Source organism: Bos indicus x Bos taurus, chromosome 18 (genome assembly GCF_003369695.1).
Source record: "Bos indicus x Bos taurus breed Angus x Brahman F1 hybrid chromosome 18, Bos_hybrid_MaternalHap_v2.0, whole genome shotgun sequence".
Classification (NCBI taxonomy): domain Eukaryota; kingdom Metazoa; phylum Chordata; class Mammalia; order Artiodactyla; family Bovidae; genus Bos; species Bos indicus x Bos taurus.
In genome coordinates this window covers 42,218,591-42,229,726 of record NC_040093.1, presented here as the reverse complement: position 1 = coordinate 42,229,726, position 11,136 = coordinate 42,218,591, and the positions used below count along the sequence as shown (strand labels likewise).

Sequence of the window (11,136 nt, the reverse complement as noted above, 5' to 3'; positions counted from 1 at the left end):
CACCAGGTAGACTTGCTTTGGTGCCGCCTCTCCAGGAAAGCAATCTGAAATCAAGGTCTCCACGCCTGGAAAGAGCAGCCTTCCTCCCCAAGACATTCTTATACCTTAAAACAACTTTGAACACAATAGAAAGAAAGATGCCTTAACAGAAAAACCGGCTCTTTTGTTTGTTTTCTTTTCTGCAGATGAGGAAAAATGCTGAAGCATTTATATCACAGCTCCCAATTCACTTCACCACTGTTCTTCCTCCTCTTTTCTTTCTTTTTTTTTTTTCCAAATCATGTTGCTTTTTTTGAATCCTGGAGAGGGAAGACAAGAGGTAGGCCTGGAGGCTCTGCTCACAGCACTGATACCACAGAGATCTTATAAATCACCTGAAAATCAATAAATCCTATATGGTAGTTTCTCCTTTGCAACCCAATCGCCAGGGGACAGAACTAATGCTTTTTCTTCACCACCCTCCCCATTTTTCTGTCATTAAAAAAAAAAAATCTTCTTAGGAATGAATGGGCAAACAAAGTTGCTGAGTAAGTATTTCAACTACCTAATTTTATTAGTTTACAACTGACATACCATCCCTCTGGAAATGTTTGCAATTAATTAATTAGCAGTAATCTTCCCCAAGGGACTAATTTAATGAATTCTCTCCGATTCTTACTTAAAAAAAAAAAAAAAAATAGATGTATCCCAGCTGCAAACGTGTAGATGGCTCCAAAATGCATTTTGAAAAATCAAGGAATCTTATCTATTACGGTGAATTTTTATCACTAAATCAATCTGGCGATAACTGTAATTCTTCTAACTAGGATTTTCCCGGGTTGAACGCAAGGTTTCTCCAAGGTAACGACACGAGGTAGCCGCAGCCAGGAAACCTCGCTGGATTTGTTCCTATTTGGAATGGATCTGGTACTCCTGTTAATAATCTCTTAGGCGGTGGAGTCTGCGGTTTGCGGCTTATTCAAGCACGGTGCGCGTTCTGCAGAATCTGTAAAGAAAAAAGAAGCTGACTTCCGGGCCTACTAGTCTCCGCTGAAAAGTGCCTGAGAAGGCTCGGGGCCAGGGACCCAGACCTTACCCGTCCCTGGGCTTCCTCCTTGCCTCGCCAAAACCCAGGTCAGAGATCCCGATAGTTCCTAACCTCCAGGCCCCGCGTTCTTGCGTTTCAGCTAGAAAATAGAGCTAGGCCTTTGAACCACCACCCCCGGTTCCTCTGGGAAGGCGCAGAAAGGGCCTGGGAGAGCGTTTTTGTAAGATGTAAAGCTCGGTGACCCCTCGAGTAACATTCTGAGACAATCTAAGGTGTCTGGCCTGCAAACCTGAAAACCCTAGAGTTCCACTCGGATGCCGGCAGCATCCCCGGAAGACCTCTTCCCACCGGACTAACAACCCCTTTACGCCCCCCAGATGTCCTGGGGTTGGAGGCCCCGGGAGGCCTGGGGATTGAGCCTTCAGGAGTCCAGTTTCTCCCGTCCTCGCAAACTGGCGGCTCCTCGCCCTGGGGACACAGCCCCCTCCCAGGCACCAATGAGCTCGTCCGCCATCAGTGCCCCTTTGAGGGCCCCTAGAATGCAGGGGATGGTGAGATCGCTGGGCCCAGCCAGGAGACCCAGAGGAGCTCGGAGAACCGGCCGCCCTCCCCGCGCGCTGAACCGTGGCTCGCCAGCGCCACCCCCAGCGGAGCTCAGTGGCTGCAGCCCGGCCCCAGCGCCTTCGTGCGGCTCCCCGGTCCCCCGTGGACCCAGCGAGCGGCGCGCACGAGACAGCCAAGTCTCGCCTTCCGAGAAGACGCCCAGGAATCTCCGCCTGCCGTCTGCAGATGCCCAGGGGGGTCCGACTTGGCGCCTTTACCCACACAGTCCGAGGGGGGGATCTGAACTTGACCTGGAGAGGGCGCTATTCGGTCTATTAGAGGACCAGAGAGCAGCAGAGAAACCCTGGGGTCAAGACCCTAGTAAAGACCGGGTCATGGAGATCCTGGATCGAGCTAGAGTCCTAGGGCGGGGAGCCAGGCCCCCGAGGACAAAAGACAGCCGGAACAGTGGATCCACCGACGCTGCCCCCAACGAGCTGGGGGCCAGCGGCGCGAACAAACTTTCCTGCAGCGGAGGTGGGGGCTGGGGGGCCGGGCTGGAGGCTTGTCCCCCGAGCCTCTGCGCTCCTCCACCTGCCAGCATTCTACCTCCACCCAGCCTTCGCCCACCCCTGTTTCCTCCCCTCCCCCGCGCGCCTCTGTTCACTTAGACTCCTCATCTCTCTCCTCTCCCCTCCTCCTTCTCCCTCTAGCCTTTCTCCCCCACTTTCCTCCTGTTGTTTCTCCTGTCTCTTCTTTTGTATTCTCTCCTCCCTCGCCGCCCGGTGCTTCTCTCCTCCTCCGGGCCGCAGGGGAGGAGGTAGGCGCGCTGCGCCCGGGGCCTGCGTGGCGCGGTGGGAGGCGTTTCTCCTACTTCTCCCGGGTAATTTGGAGAGATTGTATGTGCGCGCGCGCGTGAGCTTAAGGCGAAAAGGGGTAGGATCCTGCGCCAAGCAGAGAGGGTCAGGGTCTTTGACGTTCCTCACCAGCTGCACAAACCTCCCGGAACAAGTCTGAGTGTGGTTAAGAGCGCGCGCGCGCGCACGGGCTGGCTGCGCTTGGCAGGCTTGGTGGCCCGGGGCCCCAGGGCCCGGGGGCCCGCCTGGCGGCCCGGGATTACCGTGACGTCACACTGAGCCTCTGGCCACCTTGGACTGGGGCACCTCGGGAGCCGCACAGCCCCGCACCGCGCCTCACCTGGCCTCGCCTCCGCGCGCTTTTGGGAACCCGCATCCTCTCCCTTCCCCTGCCCATCCATGGGCCCTTCTGTCTTCCGGACCTCGCGGGCCGGAGGGGAGCCTTCTGGAGCGCAGGGCTCGGCAGCCGCGCTGCCTTTGGCTCTGCCTCCAGCCACGCCAAGCCGGCGGAGGACCCAGCACTGGGCACCGGCGACCGTGTAAGGAACCGAGGCCGCGGACGGCTGGAGGCGCAGAACCGCGGGGCTGAGGCGGCAACCCGCAAGAGAAGAGGGCGGCGGGGTCACGGACAGTCACGATGTCCTTCCCGCACTTTGGACACCCTTACGGCAGTGCTTCCCAGGTAAGAGCCGCCCCCATGAGGGATGGGGGCAGACTGGAAGGAGGGAGTGCCCAGTGCCGGGACCTGCCCGCAAAGCCCTCCTCTCCCACGAGTTCCCAGGGAAGCCAGAGAGAGCAGGAACCTGGATAGTGTACCGCAGACCCCTCTGACATGTCCCATCCCTGGCAGAGAATGCGCCGCTCCCCCAGGCAAGCTGAAGAATCGTGTGACCCGAAACTTGGGCACTCTGACCTCGCGCTCCGCGAGGTGGGTGGGATCTCGGGAACCTTCCAGACAGGCCTCCTCGCTGTACAGATATCCGAGGTGGCCGGGAGGGTCTCAGACTCTGTCTCACTCTTTTTCTGGGCTCGTTCGTTTGTGATCCTCTGTTCTTTTCCTCTCCCTTCCACGGGTAGGTCCAAGCTCTCAGCTTCCGGTTCCTTCGATTTTCCAGATCTGGGTGGGCACTGTGCAGTGACAGGGTCTCCTGGGGAAATTCTGGAGACGCCCACCCCTGTTCAGTTTCTCAGCAGAGAGCCCAAGGACTAGCCCCAGCTTGACCTCTGCCCTGCTTTGTGATCTCGGATAAGCCTCCTATTCTCCGTAGTCCTCATTCCCTATCTATAAAGTGGGAAGAGTGAGACGCGGTCTCTAAGGCAAACTTGAAGTTCGGCCTTGGTAGGATCCTGTGGCTGCGAGGAGGGAGGGTTCACCAGGGAACTGGCCGAGTCTGGCTTTTGTAATTCCGGTTTCAGAACCTTCCCATGACCCGGAGCCCCTGGAACTCTGGAGCTTTAGCAAAGCTTTAAGAGAGTCTATAAAGGCGGTTTGGATAAATGGCGTCTACGGATCATTTCCGTCACAGTCCTCAGGAGAACGCTCAGCACAAGGGGGAATTAAGTTCACATTGAAGGAAGGACTGATCTGGCAGTTCCGCCGCTGGCTCCCGTCAGCCCTAGGCGCCGGTCTCTGACCTCCGATGCCCCCTCTCTCGCCCCCGTAGTTTCTGGTCTCTGCAAGTTCCAGCGCCACTTGCTGCGAATCCGCCCCGCGCTCGGTCCCAGATGTGGCCTCGGGCTCCACCCCGGCGGCCGCGCTCTGCTGCGCACCCTACGACAGTCGGCTGCTGGGCAGTGCGAGGCCGGAGCTGGGCGCGGCCTTGGGCATCTATGGAGCTCCCTACTCGGCCGCTGCAGCTGCCCAGAGCTACCCAGGCTACCTGCCCTACAGCCCCGAGCCGCCGGGGCTGTACGGGGCGCTGGTGAGTACCCGGGGTGAAGCCTGGGTCCGCGCGACAGAACCCACCCGCCTGGGGGCAGGAGCGGCAGGGGCGAAATCCCGTGTGATATTTCCATCTAGGAAAATCTAGGACGTACAGCACCAGTTCGAGGAAAGGAAATGGTTACGATTCTATATAAAGTAAAAAAAAAAAAAAAAAATCTTTACAACATGTTACAGTTTGTAGAAGTCCATCCTGTTTAGAAAACATCTGTACCTCGATTAATTGTGTGAAGTAGGCAAGTCATCACTAGGCTCAGTGTACAGGTGAGGAATCTAAGGTTCACAGTGGCTTGAGTAACCTTACCCAAAGTCACAGAGATAGAAAGAGGCAGAGAATGGCTCCGGAAAGGAAGTAAGAAAGTGCCCCAGCTGTTGGGAGGCAGCTGGGGAGACACAAGTAGTAACAGTTAAATGACAGCGAATATTGCTTATGCTGCACCAGGAATTCTGCCAAGCATGTTTCTTCAGTAACCTTTAGGCATGATTGTCATCCCATTTACCAAGAGGAAACTGAGGCACAGAGGGGTTAAACAGCTGTGCCCAGGATCACACAGTCAATGCCAGTGGTGGTGCTGCAGTACTAACCAGACTTGACTCCAGAGTTCACACCCTTAGCAACTCCCCACCCCTCCTCCCCAAATGTAGTCCTTATTTCTTCCCTCCTCCCCCTCCAGAATCCACAGTATGAATTTAAGGAGGCTGCGGGGAACTTTACATCCAGCCTGGCACAACCAGGAGCCTATTATCCCTATGAGCCAACACTGGGGCAGTACCAGTATGAGCGGTAAGGCATGGGGCGTTGGTGGCTGGCATCATAAGTCCTTTCCTCCTCCCCTGCCAAGGTAGGACCAATCCACAGAGCATGGGGTGGGGGGGCTGTGGGCTAGGATGGTGAGCAGAACCTCACTTCCTTCAGGGACAGAGATTGTCTCCTGCCTGCAGCCCCAGGTTCCCAGCCCCAGAACTGTGAGCCAGATTCTCCCCGCAGGTATGGAGCGGTGGAGTTGAGTGGTGCTGGGCGCAGAAAAAATGCCACCCGGGAGACCACTAGCACACTCAAGGCCTGGCTCAACGAGCACCGCAAGAACCCCTACCCCACCAAGGGCGAGAAGATCATGCTGGCCATCATCACCAAGATGACCCTCACCCAGGTGTCCACCTGGTTCGCCAATGCGCGCCGGCGCCTCAAAAAGGAGAACAAGATGACCTGGGCACCCAAGAACAAAGGCGGGGAAGAAAGGAAGGAGGAGGGTGGAGCAGAGGAATTGCTGGGCTGCCTAAATGGTGACACCAAAGGTACCCCATGTTCCCTGCCCCAACTTACCTGGGTTTTCCACTCATCAAACAGTTTGATCGGATTTCACAACCACTGAATGGCATAGCTTCTGTGGAAGGCTTCCCCTGGCTTCCTTTGACACCTGCAACCCCTGCATGCCTCTGGGCCTTTGCCTGTGCAATCAGTTCCCTTTGCCTGGAATTCCCTACAGAACTGGGAACTGCCTTCTTCCAGACTTGAAAGCACCACCTCCAAAAAGCCTTCCCTGTGCACCCACACCAGCTAGCTTCCCTAGTTATTCTCTACCACATGCGCCTACTTTATTTCCTGTGGCATACTTACCCTCTTAGAGATGTTAGCTCCACCAGAGAAAGCCTCCACTGCTGTATTCTCTAAATTCCTAATACTTAAAAGCCTCAATGATGTCTGGCACATAGCTGGTGCTCAGTAAATATTTTCTGAATTAAATAATACACACCAGCCACTGCTGAGTGTTGACACTGGATAAAAACTGTCCTCTGCCTTTTTAAGGCCGAGAAACTGAGATCCAGGTCTTAGGGAAAGTGTCCATTTCCTTGCGCTATCAAAGGGGAGGGCTCTTCCGAAGGGTAAGAGCAGGTCTAACTAAGGGCGGGAATTCTTTCCCAGCCGCAGGCCCACAGCCCTGGGACAAGTGTCGGAGGCGCTGTGGCCATCCTGGTGAATTACACCGAGTTTGCCTTGAGTGCAGGGCACATCTTGCTAAAAGCTTCTCCGGGATGGGCACTCCCGAGGATTTCCCTTGGGGCCTGGGGCTTTTCTCACTCGTTCTTGATTTCCCTCAGACGTTACTGCTGGCCAGGAGCCCCGGGGGCTCCGGCTGAGTGACCTGGAAGACCTGGAGGAAGAGGAAGAGGAGGCGGATGAAGAGGAAGCAGTGGCCACAGCTACGGACAGACTGGCTGAGTTCCATAAAGACACTCAGCCGCTGCCGGCGGCGCAATGTGCCGCCGCTCGAGAGGGCCGGCAGGAGCGCAGGGAGTGCAGTCTGGCGGCACCCCGCTTCTTGTTCACTGAGCCCCCCAGATCGGGAGAAGCCGACTTCCTCCGGGCCGAGCCAGGAGGCCCCACGTTGACCATGCACTACCCCTGCAGCGAGAAACCACCGCGCATCTGGTCTCTGGCGCACACGGCGGCCGCCAGCGTCGTCGAAGGGGCACCTCCAAACCTGCCCCAGCCACGAAGTCCTGAGCACCATCTGATTCCCGGACAGCCTCCAGGCCCGGGCGCGCGACCCGCGGTCCCCAGAGACTCCGCGTGCCAAGAGTCTCCCCGAGTAGCCAAAGCCTTTGGAAACCCCACGTTTGCCCTACAGGGTCTGCCGCTGAACTGTGCGCCCTGCCCGCGGCGGAGGGAGCCGGCGGTGCGGTGCCAGTACCCATCAGGAGCGGAAGGTAGTGGGCCCCCAATGGCTCTGGGCGTGTCTGACCAAGACCCCTCCCCTCCCCACCTTCCCTCACCCCAGTCCCCGTACCCCAGCTCTGGGGTACCCAGCCGCTGCACAGGCTCTCTGCCCAGGTTCAGACATAGCCTAGCTCAAGTGTGTCTCACCGCATTCCTTGAAACAGAAGTTTAGAGATCAGAGTTCTAGCTCCTGAATCGTCTTAAAACCAAATACTAGATTATGCTAGAATGAGACAGTAACTTACCTAGGAAACACTTAGAAAGTCATTGAGGAGAAGGTCTCTCCAATGTTTAGATCTCTCCAGATGTGCCAGGTGGGCACCGTCATGACCCTCCAGCCCAAGCATTCTTGTCCCCTGCCTGCCCTTTGGAGGAGGCCAGCTGGCTCCCCTGATGGTCTTGTACCAAGAGTTTGCTAGGGCCAGGCAGGCACAAGGGCTTTCCCAGAAGTCTCAGGGGAAAGGCCAGATACCTATAGTCTGTTCAAGGCCAGTGCTTAAGGCCAGAAGCTCTCTGTGCAGCCCACTGAAATCCCTAGGGGTGTAGTTCAGATGAGTGCTGTCTGAGTAGGGCCGTCTTACCAAGCTGGGTAGGACTGCCAATCAGCTGTCTCCTGCACCTGGCTGGTTCACTGGTTCACTGGCTGTGTTGGGTTGGAAGGGAATTTCACCCCACAAAGGGACATTCCCAAAGCATTTGGAAGCCTCCAGCAATTACCATCAGATTCTGCTCTTTGAAGTCATTTCTCTCAGGATTAACTACTAGCTTAGAAAATTGGGTTACAGTCTTATTTGAACTTCTACCTAACAGGGTCCAAATGTTACCCCTGGCAAGCAAATTGCCTGTAGACCTTGGATTCCCTTGTGATGAGACACCACCGACCTTGGATTTCCTAGGAATAGCCCCTGAGTGGCCTTCGGGTTTTAATCAACCTTTCCTCTCTCAGCAGGTTAGCGCAATGGCTGCAATTAGCAGAAGCATCCTGGAAATAAGCCCTGCTTTTTGGAACTCACCTCCACACTAAGAAGCTAAGAGACCTCACCAGGGTCTGGGGCTCTCACTTCGCCTAAGAGACAGACATACAGAAATACTCCGAATGGCCCTCCTGGCACTCAGAGGAGGGGAGTGGCTGGCAGAGGTCCGTCTTTTCAGATCCCCAGAGGAGGTGGAAGGGCACCTTGGGGAAGGTCAAGTGGGAAGGCTGGGCGAGTGTGCCCAGGGCACCTAGCTCAGCACTCTAGTCTGCCTCTACCCTCTGGATTCAGGTCTCAAGCCACTCCCTCTCCTGTTCACTCACCCCATCACCCTCACTTTGTAACTTCAATGCTGACCTGGCTCCTAAGGACCACGCGTGTCTCTTCCCCTTTCTCACTCTTTGTGTCCTTAAAAATAATCCACCGAACCCAAGCTGTGTGGCCTGTTTGCAACTGGGGAGCTCAGTGAGGTCGGGGTGGTGGGGAGGAGGGGATGCGGTCAGAGGTTCTGGAGACAGGGCAGCATGGGCTGCAGATTTCAGTCCCATTTGTAGCTGGGAGAGAAACTGACAAGGTAATGGCCAAGGCCCACAAAACTTTGCAGACACTCCCGGCCGATTCCGAGGAGTTGGAGAGGGGGAACGAGTGCACAACTTGGGGTTGGGGCAGGAAAAGGGAGAGGGGAGCTGTCCGGATATTTGGGTAGAAGCTGGATTTGTTTCGTATTTGAGTTTTAAGTTTCTTGGGAGGAGGGGCGATGGGGGTCCGCTCCACCCCTCTGACCCAACGGTCAAGTCGGACAGCTTGCCCGGTCGATTAGAGGCGAGAAGAGGGCACCCTTCCCGTTTAATCAAGTGTCAGCAAACACTTCCGGTACGGGCCAACCAATGGGAGCCGATGAGCGGGGAAAGCGGCTTTGTCCCCGGAGTGAACAGCGTCCAGACTAGGGCTGTGGAGTGCGGAGGGGCGGAGGTGAGAGCCCTGAGTTCGTGTCCCCGGCCTAGTGGCTTCGGCTTTTGCCCCCGAGTGCGTTCGCCGCTGTGCGAGAGGAAAGAGAGAGGCGAACCCGGGATGGTGCCCTAGTGGGAGGTCCGGGGAGCCGATGGGGACGGGGAGGCGGGGGTGGGGCGGGGGGCTGCTGGGGTGTGCGCCTAGGGGCCCTGTCTCCACTGCAGGGCTCCAGCCCCTCCGGCCGTGGCTGGGTGACAGCCTTTCAGACCAGCGCGGTGCCAGCAGACTGGTCACTGAAGTCTGGGACAGGAAGGATCTGCAACCTTGCGAGGAGATTTTAAGAACCTTGAAGGCTGCAGAGAGGAAAAGTGGATGTTTAAAAAATCAAGGGGAACAGGCCACCTGCCCGCGCCCCACTCTGCCTTTTCTATAGAATAGTCAGAGATAATGAATTACAAAAGCACAAACCCCTTCCTCAGATGAGGAAACTGAGGCCAAATGACAGGGACTGACTCAGGGTCATAGAGAACCCGTGGTGAAGATAAATCTAACTCTCCACTCAGCGTCCAAGGCCCCCTTTCGCTCTGACTCCTCTCCCTCTTCCTCTGGGAAACCCCCTCCCTGCCTTCTTTTTGCTCCTGGGTGACAGCTGCTCCTACCCACAGCCTCTCCAGGGACCCTCCAGTCGCCCTCACTGTCCGGCGGCTTAGGGTCAGGGAAATTAAACTGCGAAAAGATAAACATTATTTCCAGTCGGCTTTGCAGGATTAACGCTTGTAATAAAGAGCATTAGCTAGAGGTTTCTTTCAAGGCACTTTCGACCCCACCCCCTCCTAGGGGGCCAGGTAAACCCACCCCCACCCACCCCAGCCCCACCCCACCACCAGGCTGCGGAAGCTAGTTCCCAGTGCCCCCAGTTGGAAGTGGGGCACCAGCTAACCATTCTGTGGAGGGGAGAGGGACGGTAGCATCACATGGAGTCAGATTTCCAGATGGGAAAGTGAACTCCTGAGAGAAGAGACTCACCTAAATCAAGGTCATGTGACTGAACTGGGACTAGGATGCAGAGTATAGGGAGGGTGGTAGTGGGCAGAGGGTTTACCTGCACCCTGCCTCCAGTCATGGAGCTTTTATAGGACCCTGAACCTCAGAAAATAAGGTCCAGGTACCATCCAGGACCTCATCTACAGGATCCAGCCTCTCCCTACCTCCCACAACCCAAAGCAGGAGCCTGTAGCCCAGGCTTGTCCCAAAGATCTGGGACTGGTTGGCTGGAATGTGAGAAGGGCTGGAGTATGAGAGGGGCCATAAAGAGTAGCCTTCAATCCCAGGAAGTGGCTTGGCCACCTTAATCCCGTTGCATTGCATGCTCAGTTGTGTCCTACTCTTTGCAATCCCATGGACTACAACCTGCCAGGCTCCTCTGCCCATGGGATTTTTCCAGGCAAGAATACTGGAGTGGCTTGCCATGCCCTCCTCCAAGAGATCTTCCCAACCCAGGGGTCGAACCCACCTCTCCTATGTCTCCTGAATTAGCAGGCAGATTCTTTACCACTGAGCCACCTGGGAAGCCCATTACTCCCTCGATATGTGGCCGTGGACAAGCCCTTTGCCCTCTCTTAGTTTCCCCTGCAGTCAAGTATGGAGATAATCTAGTTCTCCATCCTTGTGCTCAATGTTCTCTGCAGAGCTGATGGTCGGCTCCAAGAGTAAAGCCAAAAGCCTGAGAATGGCGAGTCTGAGCCTGCGATCCCAGCCTCTGGCCCTCAGCAGCAATCTGTTCCCACTATCTCTGCCCCCACTGAGAGCCTCCTGCAAATCTCCCAATATAATCTCCCAGAATCATATTTTGAATACTGTTTTGATTAAACGTCTGAGCAAGGGGAGGGGGGATGCAACCCGGCTGTCCTTGGCTGAGCCTGCTGGGGCCTGCAGACAGCTGGCCTGTGAGCCCTGCAAAGTGAGCGACGATCAAGGCAGCAAGGTGACGTTCTCAGGCTTGGAGAGACTATAGGAAGGTCTCTCCAAACTCCCTTGATGACAAATGTGCTTCTTTCCTTGGCTGGAGAGCAACCACCAGAGGACTGGGTAGAGAGAGGCTGAGCCGAGGGAGCCGTAGCACT

General features: G+C 56.1%; 1 protein-coding gene and 1 long non-coding RNA gene across 3 annotated transcripts; one reads left to right on the top strand and one right to left on the bottom strand.

Annotated features, from left to right (window-relative positions):
- Positions 1-528: 528 nt before the first annotated feature.
- On the bottom strand, positions 529-4,083 carry LOC113876851. Its single transcript, XR_003506590.1, has 2 exons — positions 3,341-4,083; positions 529-985 (listed from the first exon to the last, which is right to left on the bottom strand). It is a non-coding gene; the product is annotated as an uncharacterized LOC113876851 (long non-coding RNA).
- IRX6 (iroquois homeobox 6) lies at positions 2,311-8,495 on the top strand. Of its 2 annotated transcripts, none has more exons than XM_027516540.1 (6): positions 2,311-3,109; positions 4,092-4,349; positions 5,044-5,153; positions 5,358-5,665; positions 6,470-7,078; positions 8,038-8,495. In XM_027516540.1, the coding sequence occupies exons 1-6, from the start codon at positions 3,065-3,067 to the stop codon at positions 8,040-8,042; spliced, it is 1,335 nt and encodes a 444-aa protein (XP_027372341.1). In that variant the 5' UTR covers positions 2,311-3,064; the 3' UTR covers positions 8,043-8,495. The 2 variants fall into 2 exon arrangements, with proteins under 2 accessions (XP_027372341.1, XP_027372340.1); XM_027516539.1 differs by having other exon boundaries at positions 2,315-3,109; positions 8,035-8,495.
- Positions 8,496-11,136: the final 2,641 nt, after the last annotated feature.

Bases quoted from the DNA above. Each gene is read 5' to 3' on its own strand.
- IRX6 (XM_027516539.1), top strand. From the start codon at position 3,065: ATGTCCTTCCCGCACTTTGGACACCCTTACGGCAGTGCTTCCCAG. The intron at 3,110-4,091 runs GTAAGAGCCGCC...TCGCCCCCGTAG, and splicing joins CTTACGGCAGTGCTTCCCAG to TTTCTGGTCTCTGCAAGTTC. The intron at 5,154-5,357 runs GTAAGGCATGGG...TTCTCCCCGCAG, and splicing joins GGGCAGTACCAGTATGAGCG to GTATGGAGCGGTGGAGTTGA.